This window comes from Choristoneura fumiferana, chromosome 2, assembly GCF_025370935.1.
Source record: "Choristoneura fumiferana chromosome 2, NRCan_CFum_1, whole genome shotgun sequence".
NCBI classification, from domain to species: domain Eukaryota; kingdom Metazoa; phylum Arthropoda; class Insecta; order Lepidoptera; family Tortricidae; genus Choristoneura; species Choristoneura fumiferana.
In genome coordinates, this window is record NC_133473.1 from 9,830,248 (window position 1) to 9,850,025 (window position 19,778).

General features: G+C 36.1%; 1 protein-coding gene across 1 annotated transcript; it reads right to left on the reverse strand.

Annotated features, from left to right (window-relative positions):
- Positions 1-10,707: 10,707 nt before the first annotated feature.
- LOC141442751 (uncharacterized oxidoreductase YrbE-like) lies at positions 10,708-17,343 on the reverse strand. The gene is made up of 7 exons (XM_074107846.1): positions 17,237-17,343; positions 14,100-14,189; positions 12,589-12,840; positions 12,153-12,460; positions 11,472-11,711; positions 11,232-11,387; positions 10,708-10,929 (listed from the first exon to the last, which is right to left on the reverse strand). The coding sequence occupies exons 2-7, from the start codon at positions 14,177-14,179 to the stop codon at positions 10,790-10,792; spliced, it is 1,176 nt and encodes a 391-aa protein (XP_073963947.1). The 5' UTR covers positions 14,180-14,189; positions 17,237-17,343; the 3' UTR covers positions 10,708-10,789.
- Positions 17,344-19,778: the final 2,435 nt, after the last annotated feature.

The window sequence follows — 19,778 nt, forward strand, 5'->3', positions numbered from 1 at the left end:
CAACAAAATATTCGGAAGCACATTCCTCCCCGGCCTTTTACGTCATAACAGGCGCGTAATGACCTCATCGTATAAAGAAGCAAAAATATCGCGAACGCAATTCGTCATGTCATTATGCATGGAAAGGGCGAACTTTACGACTATAATAACGCGAGATGTCTGACTCGGTGCGCCTCATGAATGGTGAAACGCTCTTTATTGTAGCGTGTTTTATGAACGATTAACCTTTTAATGCAAAGCGACCGCTTGAAATGAAAACTCCTATCGAAAAATAATTCCATGTCACTGCCGGAAAACCCTTAGCTAATAGCTTACTAGCAAAGTAAAAAGCCAATTGGTTTTGTTTTCTGTAGAGTTAATAAAAAATGTAGACGAACGAATTTAGATGTAAACTTCCCAGCAACAAGACAATGTAATTTGTTCCCGCAGCCGGTAATGCGATCACGGCGTTTTGTCAGATCATGCGGTTAATGAAAACTGTTTTCTTCATTTAATTTGTTGGCAACTTTTTACGGGCTAACGAATCTATATTGATGAAATCACTCTTACATTTTCTTTGCAGATTGCTATTTAAATTAAGATATTATAAAATTAAATTAAAAGACTAAAGTTTAATATTTTATTTTATATATATTTATACTAGCATGGTGCAGAGTACTCCACATCCCCTGGTCTGAAGCAATGTCAAGGCAATCCTTTGCTTACGCGCCCAAATAGTCCCGCCATCTCTTTCTCGGTCTGCCTCGCCATCAATTGCCGTTCTCCGGTGGCCACCAAGTGACAGTGCGAGTCTATCTGTGAGTGCATGCAATATAGGAGTCCAGCCCAGTCCCATTTTAGTTTAGCAGTATTTTTCTCGCCCACCTGTTACTTGGACGGTGTGCTTACGTGCCGACAATGCGGACGTACGTTTTCTTATCGGCTAAGATAGGCTGAATATATAAGTTATCTTAGAGCGTATTAGCGCCAAACAAATAATTAGGAGTCAAAGTGGTCGCCGTGACCGAACTCGGTCGGATCATCGTCATCATCATCATTTTTCCCAACGTCGGCTGTGTGTTTTTGTGTGTAACGTGGTGTTCAGGATTCTGCTATCCTTTTTACACTTAACATGGTGCACTCCATCTCTCTTTACCTACTGTCTTATGCCCTATATAAAAATAATATAAACTAAACTAAAATTACAAACTAGAAACGTCGTAGATTAAAAATGGATAGAACGAAAATTCAGAGTCCTTATTGTATATGGACACAATGACAGCAATCGCGACGGTCTTGTGAAAGCCGCACATAGAGATGTGCGGCTCTCACAAGACCGTCGCTCATATCTTAACAATTGTTCATTAAAACCCTTCACAGAATTCTTGCTACGAGTATTTCAAAAATAAACCAGTACCTAAGTCTCGCAATACCAGTATTTTTTTGAAATCTATTATTTTCCCAGAGAGAAAAAAATGATTGTTTGCTTGTTTGTAATGGATAAATTAAAAAAAAATTTTACTTAAAACATCAAAAACCCGACTGCCTTAAAAAATACACAGTTAAAAATAAGTCTAGTGGTCTAGAATCTGTTAAGTACTTACCTAACTTAAAGTTCAACTGTCGGGGCCCATGAATTTAGACCTAGTCATGATTTTGAAGGAGTCCCGACTGTGTTTTTTCATATTTTTATGATATTTCTGTTAAAATTGTAGATTGAAAGTATTATATCATCATATATTTTTAATTATGTACTTAAAACGAATTCGGGGGCAAAAGTCAGTAGAATATATTTTATTCCGGGAATGTATAAAGTTCTCACAGGACGCTGACAAAGTCACAGGTTGTATTTAGTTTAAAATACGTAAATAGATAATAATATCTAGTTTCCTGCCTATATGATGCTGCCATGATGTAAGCTGTGTGATGTCCGTCGCCAAGAGAAAATTTCATTAACGCCGTACATGTTCAATTATCGAATAATATCGGCTGCAGCATACTGATACCGCATGGTACAACGCTATATCTTCTACGTATGCACTCCGTGTGGCACCTGAATATAGCCATCATTGCAAAGTTGTCCTATATGTATTTAGGTACAGCCACCAGCACCAATATCTGAGACAACAAGCGTGCATAAATATCTGATACGACTCTATTTCCAGGGCCGGAAGGGCATGTCAGATATTTTTACACGCTCCGCTGTGGCAGATATTAATGCTGACTGTACCCCTGGGTACCTAGGTTAGGTTACCCTGTATAAGACACTCGGCGAATTGAGCAACCAGACAGAACTTGAAACTAATTTTCATTTGAAACAATAAACTAACGTAAATGCCCTTATTATATTTTTATTCCCACTAAAATTTTAACTGATTTGGCAATAAATATGAGGAATATGCATATCAACATTGTGGCAACGCGTTGTTTAATTTTACGCTTCCCCGCACCCAATATATATACCATCAGTCGCTCCGTAACCATCAGCTCACAGGGCACGAGTAGCACCTGAAACTACCTACCTACACGTATTTTTATGATATTGAACTTTACGTGGTACTCCTATATTTATCCTTTATTACTATTTTATAACTAGCTGTTCCCCGTGACTCCGTCCGCGTAGAATTCGTTTATCGCTATGCCGCGGGAACTATGCGATTTTGGGGGCGTTCAAGTATTACGTAAAGCAATGTTTGAAATTTTTTGACCCTAACCATGTAACGCGCGCGCCGTAAAGTTTATCCGTAATGTCCTTCCCCGGGACTCAAATTATCGGCATGCCGAATTTCATCTAAATCGGTTCAGCGGGTGAGGCGTGAAAGGGTAACGAACAAACAGACGTACAGACTTTCAGCTTTATATTGAAACCAATCGATTTGACAGTTGTAATTAAGACCCGCAACTTTTTTTTACATAAAACTGACCGTGATTGACCCCTTGAATATATTACCTTCCTTTTTTAGGAAGCCGGGTAAAAAGTACCTTATATATGTCAATCCAGTCCTCCATACCAAATTTAATCGAAATGATTGAGATGGCGCGTACGTACGTACTAAGTCGCGGACTACCCGAAGTTTATTAGATGCACTAAAACATTACCCCCCTTTTTTGGGTGGATGGATAAAAAGTACCCTATATTTTTGTCTTCAAATACACGCATTATAGTTGGTGATAAATAACTGATATATTAATTAGAGATACATACGGTTTAGGGAATGAGAGAAAGCTTATTGTGTGAGAAAGACAGGAGACCGGTTTCGTCCGTTCTCGTCCTCCATAACGGATACAAAATTCAGATCTATTGTCAAGAAGACACTAATATCTAAGGCGTATTATAAAGTTAATGATTATATCATGGACAGGGATATTTGGAAATAATTCCGATCCGCATTAGCTATCCCTTCAAATAGCGAACCTACTGTGTTAAAAGTTTAAAGTTGTGTTAAATACTTGTGATGTATAGATATCATTTAATAATATTGTAAATTTGTTTAAAAATATATATACCTCGTTGAGTTTCTGGCCGGATTCTACTCAACAGAGGTTTTTCCGAACCGGTGGTAGATTTTTTTTTGACATTCATAAGTGCTTGTTATAGCCTGAATTGAATAAAGATATTTTGACTTTGACTTTGACTCCGTGCTACTGGGGAGAAGTGAAGTGACACAGGTAGACGCCTGGCGGGGATAACTGATAGGTAGAGTGATAATTTGACTATCGACCACCTAAGGTTAAAAATTACTAAGGTACCAATATTGCTATTAAAAAAATGGGGGTTGGTGGTAGAAGGGTGAAAATTTAGGATTGTATGTATTTTTTAAAGTCAAATCATAAATAAAAAAGATTTTTTTTTTCAAAATATTTTTAAAAAATGGGGTGGGCCACCCTTAACACTTAGGGGTATGAAAAATAGCTCACGTTCGCTTTCCAAACCTACCAAATATACACAAAAAAAATGATAAAAATCAGTCTGGGGAGTTTGGTTACAAACATCTGTGACCCGAGAATTTTATATGTATATTATATTATACTTCAATACAATTTATATAAAACTAAAAATCCTTATCCTTCCTTACTATTATAAAGGGGAAAGTGAGTTTGTTTGTTTGTTTGTTACGCCTTTACACCGTTATTACTGCACCGATTCCTATGAAATTTTTCATATGTCATATTAAAAGTCCAGAATAAATAATAGGATATTAATAAATAATTGTCCCAAAAAAAATTGCCGTTCCCAAGGGATTACCATAAGCTTGTTTTGTATTCTAACCGCTGAGCTGACTTTCTAGTCTCTACATAGAACTATGAATACACATTACACAAACGTTTTTTTAATAATGTGTTAAAAAGCATGCTTGCTTGCATGCTTGAATGCACTCTTAAATGCATGCTTGCTTGCACTTGCATAATTACATGCTTACTTACATGATTGCTTCCTCGGTTGGCTGCATACTTGCTTGCATGCTTGCCTACATACATGCTTACTTGCATACTTGCTCGCATGTTTGCTTGCACGCTTGCTTCCATGATTGAATGCATGCTTGCTTGCATGCTTGAAAGCAGCCTTGAATGCATGCTTGCTAGCACTATTTCTTGCATAATTACATGCTTGCTTGCATGCTTTAATGCATGCTTGCTTACATGCTCCCTTGCATGCTTGTTTACATACTTGCTTGCACTACTCCTTGCATAGTTAATGCTTGATTACATGCTCACTTGCATGCTTGCTTGCATGCTTTCTTGCATGCTTGCTTGCATGCTTGCTTGCATGCTTGCTTGCATGCTTGCTTGCATGCTTGCTTGCATGCTTGCTTGCATGCTTGCTTTCATGCTGGCTGGCATGCTTGCTTTGATGCTGGCTGGCATGCTTACTTGCATGGTTGAATGCAGCCTTGAATGCATGCACTATTTCTTGCATAATTATGCTTGCTTACATACTTACTTGCATGCTTGCTTGCTTGCTTGCTTGATTGCTTGCTTCTTTGAAATGTTTATGGTTCAGGCGAGCGAAGCCGTGGGTAAAAGCTAGTTTTAAATAAAGGTAGGCCTTCTATGTCTCACCTCCCTTAGGGTTCTTCAAGTTATTCTAGTAAATTGAAATTTTTAATGAAGTTATTAGCTCTTATAACATTTTTTATGTCTGTCTGTCTATTTTAGTAACCATCTAAAGTAGTTAACCCCACACTGCGGACATTTTGCTTAGGAGAGGGGTTTTACGTATACTAACACTGAATATCCATAGATACCTAAAAATTCGTACGGAACCATCGGTGCGCAAGCACGACTCGCACTTGGGCGGGTTTTTATTTTAATTTTTAAATAAATGGTCTATTCCGGCTTTATGTCGTCACTTTTGCATTTATAGAGTTTGACAGAATTTGTCAGTTATTTTTTAGTTATGTGGGGTTGGGCTGGATCCCTAATTTGAAGATGATCATTGATCACACCGACGATGACCACCACATTCATTGCATTAATTACGTTCAATAAATCGCTTCGGAATAAAAGTGAGAATTTTCCTACATAGAGTCAAGTCTGTTAAAAACCTATTAAGGACAACAAAGTACATAGTGTTCAATCACTGTTCAATCCCCGTAGAAGGGCCACGAGTGTTCTAAGCTTAATATTTGTTGACGCTACCGCAGATTGGCGTGGGTACTTTCTGTCTATCCACTCGCACGAATTAAAGCGCAAGAACTAACTGCATTTTTCAATTAGAGCCACGTCGAGTGGAGCCCAGCGGTATTAGTTCTCGCGTGCGAGAATTATTTCCGCGATTGATACTTCACTTTATGATCTCTATCTCTTTATGATTCTCTGTACTTCTCTTGAAATAATTATTTTAAATTAAGCAGCATGGAAACCTGCCGTTTTAAGTATATTATCAGTACTCTAAAATGTTTTTTTTTTTTCATTAATCATGAGGTTAACACACTGGTTTTTACTACTCCACTAACCAGCTTAAATCAGGTAAGTTTTGGGCAAGTTGATGAGAATAATAAGAGCTTACGAGCTTAAGTCTGTACTTAAGCTGGTTTTGTAGCAATGCACAGGCTTTTACTATCGAGGTATACAGGGTGAAACATTTAGATCGGTCAGTATGGGAAAGTCTGAAACTATAAGACATACGAAGATCTGTTCTTAGGAACCATCGATTTTAGTAACAGGAAAAACTGCATTCAAATATTAAAAAAAAAACTTGTACTCAGCTCGGGAGTCGAACCCGGACGATACGAAAAATAAAACTTACATTATTAAAGAATATGAAACACAATGCATTTTATTCATTCTAGATATCGTGTTTCATAGTAATATTTATTGCTTATGACCTACACTGTCGATATCCAAATAGAAATAATGTTAGTTTTATTTTTCAAAACTACCGGGTTCGCTTTCCGTTCTGAGTACAAATCTATGAATGAAGTTTTTCTTGTTACTAAGTATAAAATCGATGTCATGGTTCCTAAGAACAGATCTTCGTTTGTCTTGTAGTTTGATTTCAGACTTTCCCATACTGACCGATCTGAATGTTACACCGTGTATATTTAAAAAAAATAATGCCTAGATCTATTTTCAAATTAATGCAAAAATAAAAAGCGATTATTCTGTTAACCGCTGGTGGAGTCGCCCGCGCAGACTCCATCGCCGTAGTGTTAGTCGCTCCGTCACCGCTCCGTTGCCATTGGATAAATAATTCCAGTCGCGCGATCCACTTGAACTACGAGTACAACTAAATTACGTTTGTCGTGGCTGTCTGCCTCCTCTGTCCGTTGATGCTCTTTTTATTAACACGCCACGCTAGGATAACTGGCTGTCAACGATACGACACAAAGCTAATTTACTTTCTTACTGCAGCCAAATCCAAGCAATAAAATGGGTGTCTAGGATAAAAACAGAACATTCGTTATTTAACTCCCATTTCATTTGTTTGATTATTATTGTGTAGGTACTTTTGAAATGTTTTTCGCTTTATTACTGTGCAATAAGTTACTAAAGTTTTAAAGATGATAGGTAGGTACTTTATAACATTTTAGTAATAATAAATATTATTTGCACTTATATATCGATAAGAATAAACGTATATAAGGCTGGGATGATGATGATGATGATGATGATCGATATTTTAAGAGAAAATATCTGGGTGACCGAGCTCCGCTCGGGCTAAAACTCGGTACCAAGCGTTTTCCCAGAGATAAGACCAAGCTAGATCGATTTTTCATCCCCGAAAACCCCTACATACCAAATTTCATCGAAATCGTTGGAGCACTTTCCGAGATCCCCGAAATATATATACATATATATTTTGGGGCGGAGCGTATTTTTCATTTTGGATTTTGAATGCTGAGTAGTGCTAAAAAATTGCGATTTGTTCGAAGGTTCATGGGAAAAATAAAAATATTCAAACCTACTTCGAGCCCTCTACTGGCATTCAAAGATTGAAAAAAAAGTGTTATGTAAAAGTTCGTAAAATATTGTGTTTTTACCTAAAATTATGTTGTCATCTTATTCAAAATATACCTTAGTTTAAGTAAAACGTCTTTGTACCAAAATTATAAATTAAATAGACTGCCAAAACTACCAATACCACCAACTTGTAACACGAAACTGTATGTATTGATACAATTTTTGATTGAAGCTGATGTCCAGTCAATTTTCAGGATAAAAAATATTTATTTATTTTTATGTGAAATTACGAAGTGTTCATACAAGAATCAAAATACTCGAGGTAAAGTAGAGGGCTAAAACATATGTCGAAAAAATAATATAAAAATATTTATGTAAGAAACTAGTCCATTGTCTAAGTTTTTAGAGGTATTCGAGATTGATTAATCAACTTTTTTTTTTCTCTATACATGGACACTCCACCCTAATATATATACAAGAATTTCTCGTTTAAAGGTATTAGATAGATAGATTAGATTACTGAACTCTCAACATGGGTACATAATACGCCTGACTCAACATAGAGGTAACTAAACAGTCTATGAAAATACGTGCCAAAGTACTGTTTGCTCATTACGTCTTATGTAAAACCGTAAAGTTAGTACGCGAACGTAAAATAAACTGATATTGCAAGGAAGGAATTTCAATAAAGTCGGGATGATTTTAGTCATTTGTCTCATTGCGGGAGCGGTTAAGGGAGATATATGTTACTAAACCCGATTACCTCCTTGGGCTTCCCTTGTGTTCAAAGCGAACGTACTGGAGCGGAATGCTTCACGGCGGAGGTAGGAGCAAGTATTCATGTTTAATTTCGCCCCGTAAGAGGACCCGTAAAACCTTTTATCTGGACCCGAATTCCTCAAGAAGAATTATTTCTCCTCGCATGCGTCTTCAGGGTTATAAAAATGAGTTTCGCAGACATTGTTCTTAAAGCTAATAAGAATTTAATCTCAAGACGATGTTCTTTTATGTATTCATGTGGTATACCTACCTAGTCTCGAGTTCGGGTAGAGCTTCGATTAAAGTTAAGTGATGTCATGTAGGTAACATTATAGGGTACTTATTATTCTGCAGGTACTTAAGTATTCTGCTCAAATGATCCTTAATTACTATAAACAGAAAATAAATGTCGAATAAAAAATTGTTACTGTACTTTGTTGCTACTATTATTGTTACTATAAAAATAAAAAACCGGCAAAGAGCGTGTCAGACACGCCCAGTATAGGGTTCCGTAGCCATTACGAAACATCAAGAAATATTTTTCTAAGGATTTCGAACTTTGTACGGAATCTTCCAAGTTTAGTTTTGTTCTTTTAGTTTTGGATGTTAGATAGTATTATCAAATTTAATAAAACCTATTCATTGATCATAAAAAAAATACCTATAAAATATGTTTCGTGTATATTTCGTAGGACATACATCTACGTTCCGTCATTACTTTTCATCACTCTTTTTAATCCCCCTGCTCCCATATACCTTTCCGAGCGTTTCAGCTACTTGGCTTCTGGTAGTCGGTAGGTATTCGTTACGATCGAGTACCAATCTCCTTTTAGCCTGTCCTTCTACCTCTTCCAAAACATACTCTAAATCCTTTTCGTCACTACTTGTAGAACTAATTTTATTTTCGTAAAAATAACACGGCAGAAAATCTTTGACAAAATGAAATTCACGGTCCCGCCTCAATTTCGATATGACAGTTTTGATTAATATGATGACTAATATATTTCTTGGGGACAGATAACTCTTATAATGAGTATATTATTAGGGAATTGCCGTTTGGTGAAGTGACACATCTAAACTTAGGTGACAGAAAATATAGTTCCCATTTAAAATATAGTATAATCGATTCTACTCTCGATTCTGAGCAAACTAAGTACCTTCTGGTTTTCAGTTATTTAATTAACACCTGAATTTTATGTATTATATTGTTTAAATCACTGTATAGTAGCTTCCACTATTTTTGACTCTTGAACTCACTCTTTTTCTGGCCCCAACTGATTGTTTTTCTCATCTACTCAAAGGTTGACAGGTAGAGATCCCTTAAAGGGATAAGTCCGCCTTATACAAATGTAAGTATGTAAACTCTTTATTATTTGATTTCCCGCAAAATTAGCCTTAGTTAATTTAGTATAGGTACCTAGTAATATTTTTTTTATCTAAGCGTCGTCAGTGTCGGGGGACCGCTAAGGTTAATACTTTAAAAAAATATTACTAGGTACCTATACTAAATTAACTAAGGCTAATTTTGCGGGAAATCAGCATAGTCCCCGCGTGATAGGGATAAACGAATTCTTCGCAGATGAAGTCGCGGGCATCAGCTAGGTAGTGCGCAATTATTTTTTACTTTTTAGTTGTCTTTTTTGGCGGCGTTATTTTGTCGGCGTTTTTTATAGGGCGGTTTTTTATTTTTGCTGCCGGGGTTTTTTTCAATTTTTAATTTAAGTTTTTTATTTCATGTTTTTTAAACTGGTATATTTTTTTTAAGTGTATTTGTGTGTTGGATCTCCTATCTGTATTGTATTTAGAATCAAATACTGATCAAAACGAATCCAAACACGACATACGTGCTATTATTTTTATAGAGTGTACTAGTGTGCTGGATATCCTGGCTGCAGCATCAGGTCATCGTGTTGCCACCATTGCACTGTATTTAGAATCAATTACTGATCAAAACAAATCCAAACACGACATACGTGCTATTATTTTTTATAGAGTGTACTAGTGTGCTGGATATCCTGGCTGCAGCATCAGCTCATCCTGTTGCCAACATTGCATTGTGTATAGAATCAAATATTGATCAAAACGTATCCAAACACCATATATCTGCTATAGTTTTATCAAGATTATACCTACTAGTGTGCTGGATATCCTGGCTGCAGCATCAGGCCGAGAATTCCATAATATTGCATAGTTATATAGCATACATGCGTGTTTCAAATTTAAGGTCCCAAATATGTTTGAAATTAAAGTAAATACCCATTATGCGTCTAAGATTCCTACCGCAGCGAACAAAAGAGCTGATGACCTTGAAACGGCTGAACCGATTTTGATAAAACATGTCTAAGATCCATCGCTAGAAAACCAGCTTTCAAATAAAAAAAACCGCATTCAAATCAGTCCACCCGTTTAAGAGCTACGGTGCCACAAACAGACACACAAACATACAGACACACAGACACACATAGCGGTCAAACTTATAACACCCCTCTTTTTGCGTTGGGGGTTAAAAAAGAGTTTACATACAATACACACATGTTTTACTTTTTGTGGACGTAAATTCAAAAGTATTTATAATTTTTTTATTAAAAAAATATGGCATCATTGTATGTATTTACAAGCGAGGTCCGTAATTCGAGGTGAGGGTAGCTTAAGAGTATTGGGCGGGAATAGCGTCCTTGCTCCAGTCGATGTCGACAGCCTTGCTGGTGCGGGCGCTCTCCTCCGCCGCCGTCGCGATCTTGCTCACGGCCAGGGTCTGCCAGCTGGTCACTTCCATGGGGACACCATCTGGAAGGCAACGCGTCATTTAAGAATCACTAGTGTATGGTGGTGGTGTGAATCGTTTAACTTTCTTTCAAATGTGGGTAAGTAGATTGATTTATCTTCAAATTATGCTGGAATAAGGTAAGTACCAAAAGTAATTTAGATATTGGTAGTGCCACGAGAGTTGAAGTGAATGATTACACAACCATAAAACGAGAATGAATGAAATGAATGAGTTAATGTCAAAATCCTACTGTTATAACATGACCTAACCTAGGTATAGGTATGTAATAGATATTAATGTATACAAAATCCAAAAAACTTACGTTGCACAACATCCAAGAAGTGTTCAAGCTCCAATTTGTATGCGAGCTGGTAGCGAGATGGGAAGGAGTAGTAGATAGGAGTCTGTTTGACGCCCTCGTGGCCAATGACGATTTCGGTGGAGTGGCACGGCCTCTCGTTCTCTACCTTGATCATACCTGTAATTTTAGATCATATTTACTACACGTTCAGATATCGTAGAATCGTAGAATGAAGTGGGATAGTGTCTAGTAGATATTTACCCTTGTTTCCGAAGGCTTCAAGCCTCTGGTCGTAACCGTAGGCAGAGTAGCGGCTGTTGTCTCCGATGGCGACAGCGCCGGAGGGGAAGGAGAGCAGGAAGGCGATGGTGTCGAAGTCATCAATGGCTTTGACTTCGGGGATGAGCGCGGTGGCGTGCGCCTGCACGCGGATCGGCAGCTCGCCCAGCACCCAGCAAGCCATGTCGAAGTCGTGCACCAGGCAGTCGTGGAACACGCCACCTTAAGATTACATTTAAAAAATAAGAAATAGAACCAATCCACAGAACTATAAATAAAACTGGCCAAGAGCGTGTCGGACACGCCCAAAATAGGGTAAAGAAAATAAAAGTCTATAACGAATAATTATTGGACTGGACACATTAACTTATATATTATCTAAGAAGTGTTCTATCAGACAAAATTATTAATTTTCATTCAATTTTTATGGAATAATCGAGAAAAACTAACAAAAATGCAACGTTGCCAGCTCAGCGAGTATAAACGCTCTTAAGGATTACATTTCACTGATGAGTACCGTAATTTACTAAAACCTGCAAATCTAATAATCAGTCAGTCATAGTTTTAATTTATGACCCCTTATACTCGTATCTCGCTCGAAGCACGTAATCATATCGCCGTGTTATAAATTAAATACTGATAAATACATCCATGGAAATTTACCTGAGGTCTTGAGGTACTCGACAGATGGCAGCGGAGAATCTCTGGCGGTCACTCTGACGATCTGAACGTGGCCGACTTCTCCCTTCCTGACTCTGTCCCTCAAACCCCTGTAGGCGGGGTCGAAGCGACGGTTGAACGCGGCGTACAAAGCCTTGCCCTTGGCCTTGGCGGCTTCGTAGCACTTCTTGGTGTCTTCGATGTTTTCAGCAATGGGCTTTTCACAGAAGACATCTTTGTTGTTGGCAATGGAGTTCACAACTATGTCGTGGTGAGTGTACGTGGGGGAACCGATGAAGACCACGTTGACGCTGAAATAATTTACGTATAAGAGAGTACTGATAAATAGTCCACACAGTTTTATGACACTGATATTTCGTAATAAACAAAACAATAATAATTGATCAATAACAATAATTCCTAACCTTAAGTAACTTACGATTTATCTTTGTAGACTCGGTCAGCGTCTTTGGAGGTAACGAATTGTACATCATCGCTCAGCTTCCAGTAGTTCTTGAGCTCGGCGAACCTCTCGACCCTGTCGTCGACGATGTACTTAAGTATCACGCGGGGGTTCCTGATGAGACTGGCCAAATGAATGGAGCCGGCGCGGCCAAGCCCGAAAATGGCACCAACCACCGGAGCTGCCTGTGACTTAGTCTTGATGTTTGCAGTCACATTGTTAACGTACCTATAAGGGTTATTAATATTGTCACTTATGTTTAGATAGATAGATGATTATAATCTTTATACACATGGCTAAAAATACATTTCTTAATTTATCTTATTACCAACAGCAAAATATCACTTAATTAAAACCCCCGACACAAAAAAAACGCCAAAAAATAAAAATAACGCCCGAAAAAAACGCCGCCAGAAAAGACCACTAAAAAGTAAAAAAACATACTTATGCACTACCTAGCTGTTGCCCGCGACTTCATCTGCGAAGAATTCGTTTATCCCTATCCGCGGGGACTATGCTGATTTCCCGCAAAATTAGCCTTAGTTAATTTAGTATAAGTACCTAGTAATATTTTTTTATCTAAGGAACGACGGTGTCGGGGGACCGCTAAGGTTAACAAGAAACTAAAGTACATAGGTATGTTTTTTTTTAAAGTAACTATTAATTAAAGTTTTTTTATTTCATGTTTTTTTAAACTGGTACATTATTTTTTTTAAGTGTACTAGTGTGTTGGATATCCTGGCTGCAGCATCAGCTCATCGTGTTGCCACCATTGCATTGTATGTAGAATCAAATACTGATCAAAAGGAATCAAACACGACACGAAATATCTTTTATTATTTTTTCAAGAGTATACTGGTGTGCTGGATATCCTGGCTGCAGCATCAGCTCGTCGTGTTGCCACCACTGCATTGTATGTAGAATCAATTACTGATCAAAACGAATCCAAAATCGAGATATGTGCTATTATTTTTTATAGAGTTTACTAGTGTGCTGGGTATCCTGGCTGCAGCATCAGCTCATCCTGTTGCCACCATTGCATTGTATGTAGAATCAAATACTGATCGAAACGAATCCAAGCACGATATATCTGCTATGGTTTTATCAAGAGTTTACCTACTAGTGTTCTGGATATCCTGGCTGCAGCATCAGGCCGAGAATTCCATAATCTTGCATAACTACATAGCATATATGGGTGTTTAAAATTTTAGGTCCCAAATATGTTTGAAAGTAAAGTAAATACCCATTATACGTCTAAGATTCCTACCGCAGCGACCAAAAGAGCTGATGATCTTGAAACGGCTGTATCGATTTTGATAAAACATGTCTAAAACCCATCGCTAAACAACCTGCTTTCAAATAACAAAAAACCGCATTCAAATCGGTCCACCCGTTTAAGAGCTACGGAGCCACAGACAGACACACATTGCGGTCAAACTTATAACACCCCTCTTTTTGCGTCTGGATTTAAAAACAAAAGCACTTACTCGGTGTGCTTATAGTCGTCAACTGGGTAGGTATCCTTGAAGGTGTACGGGGACGGTCCAGCGAACTTTTTGGTTGCCATTTTGGGTGATCTGGAATTCAAGGTATCGTTATTAACTAATTAATTTTTAAAAATTAGTAATCTAGGAATTACTTCCACTTAGGGGCTGTTTCACCATCCAATGATTAGCGTTAACTGACGGTTAAATGTGATGCCGTCTCCGTCTATTCGAACAAAACAAATAGAGACGGCATCACACCTAACCGTCAGTTACCACTAATCAGTGGATGGTGAAACAGCCACTTAATTTACGTAAGACTTAACTGCAATCTATCGTCAATTTATCGAACCGCAATGTAGTAATACTCGTAGGTGTGCCTAGTGTAGAACCAGAAGCTTATGAAGGGATCCGTGTTTGGCGGGCTGCTATAACTTTTGTGTGTTGTTTGTATAATTCCATATTTAAAATAAGTTTTCATTTTTAGTACAAGCTTTTTTGCTGACTGTACTTTTTGTCGACTTTACTCGCACTGTTACCCAAACTAATCAATTTACATAAGCATGCCAAATTGTAAGTCTATCCGACTACTGGAAGTTGGTAGAAATTAACTTACAAGATTTGACAAACAGACATCGGGATAGGTGAAACTAAATAAAAGCTTCTAAAAAGCAGAACGTTGGCGGATATAGATATTTATATCAGCTAAGGAGTATCGGTGTCATTAGAAATGGTAATAAAGCAGTTTAGCACTTTACTTTCATTAAAACAAAGTAAATGAACTAAAATAATTCTTACCCGCGACTACGATAGCTAAGTTATGCAAAATATTCATGCACTTACAACTGTATGACAACACAGATCACACAACCATCTATCACTAACTGACGCGTTTCGAACTCAAACAGAGCTCACAGAGTGACACAACCGTACACCATATTTGCATAAGCTTAGCTATCGTAAGGTCGCGGTGAGCAAGGAAATTATTTTAGCATTTAGACTTTACTGATTCATTAAATTATTTAAAACAGTAAACCTGTATAAGTATCGATATGTTTTGATATGGGTACTGCGAATTTATGTTATAAGCAATAATTTCATTTTTATGTTACAATATATACGAGTATATAACCGTGTATAAAACGGGGGTGTTAGATATATTTTCTGTAGTCGGTAAAATATTTTTTTGTATTTTTTTCGCGCTTTTTACTGTAAACAATCTAAGATACAATAGCTTAATTTCAATGACTCGTCATGCACCTTTTAACAAAAGATTGCTGTTTTGGATGCAGAAATGGTGCATTCCCATGGTGCTTCAGTACTCGTTCCGCGACGAGCATAAATTGCTTAGCAACTGTGTTGAAGTAATGGAATCCCAACCCGTTAAATATTTGTTATTGAGTAGCTCCGGTGGTCAACTGTGATCTTCGTCATCAGTTCCACTTCACCAAATGATGATTTTCATGAGCTAATGCACGAGTTACTACTAATTATATCCAAACCACTGTAGGTATCCCTACAATATTTGAAGGGTTCTCTTGATTTCCTTAAGATCAATCATCAGATCCTGATTTAGTGACTATGGGACCTAATTGGAGGTATTTCCAGGAAAACTTTTTTTTCAAGTTGGTTTATAAATGACGGAGTTCTGAGGTAACGAACATGAAAAAATAAGTACTTACTTAATGATGGTGCTAATAAAAAAAATACAATCGAATTGATAACCTCTTCTTTTTTGAGTCAGTTAAAAAGGTAAACTATGAATTTGTTTTTATATTATTTTTTTATTTTAACGGTCATTCTCAAATTAGTTTTTGTAAAAAATACCTTTTTGGAATATTATTAATTGCACATCAAATAAATAATTGCCTATCAATTAATTCTCATCGTTTATATGATACATTGTTACAAATAGATGAACGAGTTAGTTTGAAGGCCGACCCGAAGGGGAGGCCTTCGATAATACGAGTACATCCATTGAACTTTTGGCCGAGACTAAACATTGTGCTTTTTACGATCACTGCGAGGAAATAAAAAATATTTATCACAAAACAAACAATAAGAATCTTATGACTGCGTTGCTCCCGCCCGTGTGACACTCTTTACCTTTACCGGTACAAAAATACTATATATTTACATCCAAAAATACTAACTACACAGCAAATTAACCAGAGCGTGCGTAGATGATACTCATTCTCATAGCAAAATAACTCTCCGAGTAGCAGATATCCTAATAAGAACATCAAAACCGGCTCATCATTTTAAAAATTAGGTACGACGTCGAGCGGAGTGAGGAGGAGCGTTAAGTACAATTATTGCGACCACAAGGCGCGAGCGGAGCGAAGCGAGCGGCCGGCGAAGCGGCAGATCCAAATTTATTTAGGAAATAATTTGGCCCCTACTAGTGCTGGGTATATAATTTGTTTGATGTAAAAAGTATACAAAGTTATGAAAATAAATTGATATTTAATTATCCACCTATTATTAAGATATTTCAGTTCCTGTTTCGATGTTTTTGATCACCTTCAAAGTATCTGATGGCGACCTAAAGGGATTTTCATATCTTATTATTATATTATATTATTATATATATTATATTGCAGCTCATTTCATTATGTTTTACTTAATTAATAATTAATAAAATATTAATTAATAAAAAATAATGTATGTTATATGAAAATAGATGCTATATTTAAAAACAAAAGAGTACTTGTAAGGTATAATGTGCGTTAGTCATTATTAGCTGCGTAATAATAAAAATGCTTTACTTTAAGATAAATAGCAGTACGCAACGAATATAAATTTCAGTTTATTAAGTCATAATTTGAGTGGAGTATTTTGCTGTGCAATCAGTAATTTTGATGTGAATTCGGTTTTTTTTTTGGATAAAAATTTTGATGTGAGTTTAATACTACCCTTTTAAATACAAGTTTTTTGCTGAACATACCTACTTGCATTTTTGTTCCAATTAATCTGTACAAAATTTGAAGTCAATCCGATTACTAGGAATGGATGAAATTCGACGTGCAAGATTTGATCTCAACAAAGTAACATACGAAGGAACAAACATACATTGCAAGTTAAAATAAAGCTTGTAAAAACAAAAGAAATCTGAAAAAAGTAACTATGTATTTACTTACTCTGAGGAAACGCGTGATCCGTTAGCCTCCCAAACCGAAGTGCGGATCCAGTGTGCAGCCGCGCTTATATGTAGGTAGTGTCCAGCGGTGATAAGAGATCAGCTGATAGCAAAGGTCGTTTATGGTTCCAGTATAAGCCAATCAAACAAACTATGAACACTTACAACAATTCAATAGTGTTATTTTTTTGGGAAAAGGATTACTTACATATTTATACTAATAAGTAATAAGCTAAAAAATTTAAAGTAATGAAAAACGTGAATGTAAGTACCTACGTATCTAATACAGGGAATAAAGTGGAAAGTTTATAGTAAAAATCTTCTGCATACCACATGGGTAAACAATCAATAGCACATACACATAAGCAAGAAATAACATAAATAACACAAAAAACAATTGAAAATTCACCTTCCTATAGTAAAGCTGTGTCTTCCCTGGTTCACTAATATGTTGCATGAAATCGAATCTCATAATTTCATAACAACCTTGAGCAGAATCATCATATCACCGAATTACTTTTCGCATATACTTTTTCTCGTACTATCAGTTCTCATAATTTTGTAAAGCAGAATATTAACATCACATAATATTTTCCCTACTGCTGTTACATACAGTACGCATACTTTGCTGGCCTTACTTTAACCTTAACCCATTCTTATGGTAGCTGTTAGTTCCTTTAACTATACCACTACGCCATGTTAAAGTCACCGCTATTTAAAATTACGTGAAAATACAACAGTCCAAACTAGTGTTTTGCTATGTCATTATGCCATATACAAATCGGCGATACTAATGTTCTGCTATTTAATATTCTGCAGAAGTATATTCGGCTATAAAAGTGTTCTGCTATTTAATATTCTGAGAAATGGCTATTATTCGAACTGATAATTATGCAAAGTTATGATTATGCAAAGGTATCAGTCGGCTAAAATAAATTATGAGATATCTGTTATGCGAAGTGTATTTCGGAGAATCGATATTATGCAAGATAAAAGGAACCCGCTACTAACTTAAATAATGTAACTCAAAGTTTAAAAAAGTTGCCATTAAATATCTTTCATCGCGTGCGCGGCGGAAACTATTGATGATAGAACAAAAAATATTGTACGATATTAAAGAATATATCAATATCTACAAAAAGCTTCGCTATACCTACCATATGTCATGGCTTCGGAAAGAAACAATATTTAGTATGGCGCTAGAATATTCTATTTAAAGTTTAAGATTATTTAATCTCATAAAAAATGTACAATTTGTTTACATGAGACAAACATAAATCATTAACATAAATTTGTTATAAGCGCAGAAATACATTGTTACTATTACTTACAAGAAATAGGGTACTTTGACAATAATAATCGGGTGCCGCTTGCACTGCAAGCAGCGAGCGACAAGAGTAGCAAAACAAGAAATACATGGAATAGTTATATCGATATATAGATATATTTTATACTTATTTAATTACTTAGAAATAAGCGTTTATATTTTTAAGTATTTTAATCGTTTCAAAAGTTTATGTTATTTATCAACAATGTTCTAGGTTTTTATTTTTTTATATTTTATCTTTTTTTTATAATGTGATAACATATTTTCCAGTATAATATTAATAATATAGAAAACAATACGTATGGCGTTCGTATCATTATGGCATCTAATTTTCGGTTTTCGGGAAGTATGTCATATAACTGTTCTAGTAAACAAAACATTCGGACCTATGAAATTCGATCAAATGAAATTATAGCATATGATAACCGTCCATCTATTGTAGTTTAATCACTTTATCTATCTACTTTTTTACGTTTTAATACTTGATAGAAATGCCCACCAAAATTAGACCACATTATTCATACCTTTACATCAATCCTTATCCAAATAATCATGTATGTATGTATGTAAATAATTTATTGTACATAAAACACAAAATAATAAAAAATAAAACAACAAAACCAAAAGAGTACAAAGGCGAACTTATCCCAAAAAAGGATCTTTTCAAGCTAACCAAAACTAGAAAGGAAAACTCAAAGATATGCGAACAGTAATTTATGCACAGTGAGATAACTATACTAAATAAACAATAAAAACTTAAATTTAAAATTTAAAAAACCCCCGACTTAAAAAACGCCAGCAAAAATAAAAATAAAAACGCCCGAAAAAAACGCTGCTTGAAAAGACAATTAAAAAGTAAAAAATAATTATGCGCTACCTAGCTGTTGCCCGCGACTTCATCTGCGAAGAATTCGTTTATCCCTATCCCGCGGGGACTATGCTGATTTCCCGCAAAATTAGCCTAAGTTCATTTAGTATAAAGTATCTAGTAATATTTTTTTATCTAAGCGTTGTCGGTGTCGGGGGACCGCTAAGGTTAACATGAAACTAAATATGTTGTATTTTTAATATAAAGCGGTCAAACTTATAACACCCCTCTTTTTCGTCGGGGGTTAAAAATTAGTATGACAAATTATAATATTATCGTATTATAGTATTGTCCAGTTAAAAAGTAAGTATTTTATATGTGTATATATATACAATAATAATATATATC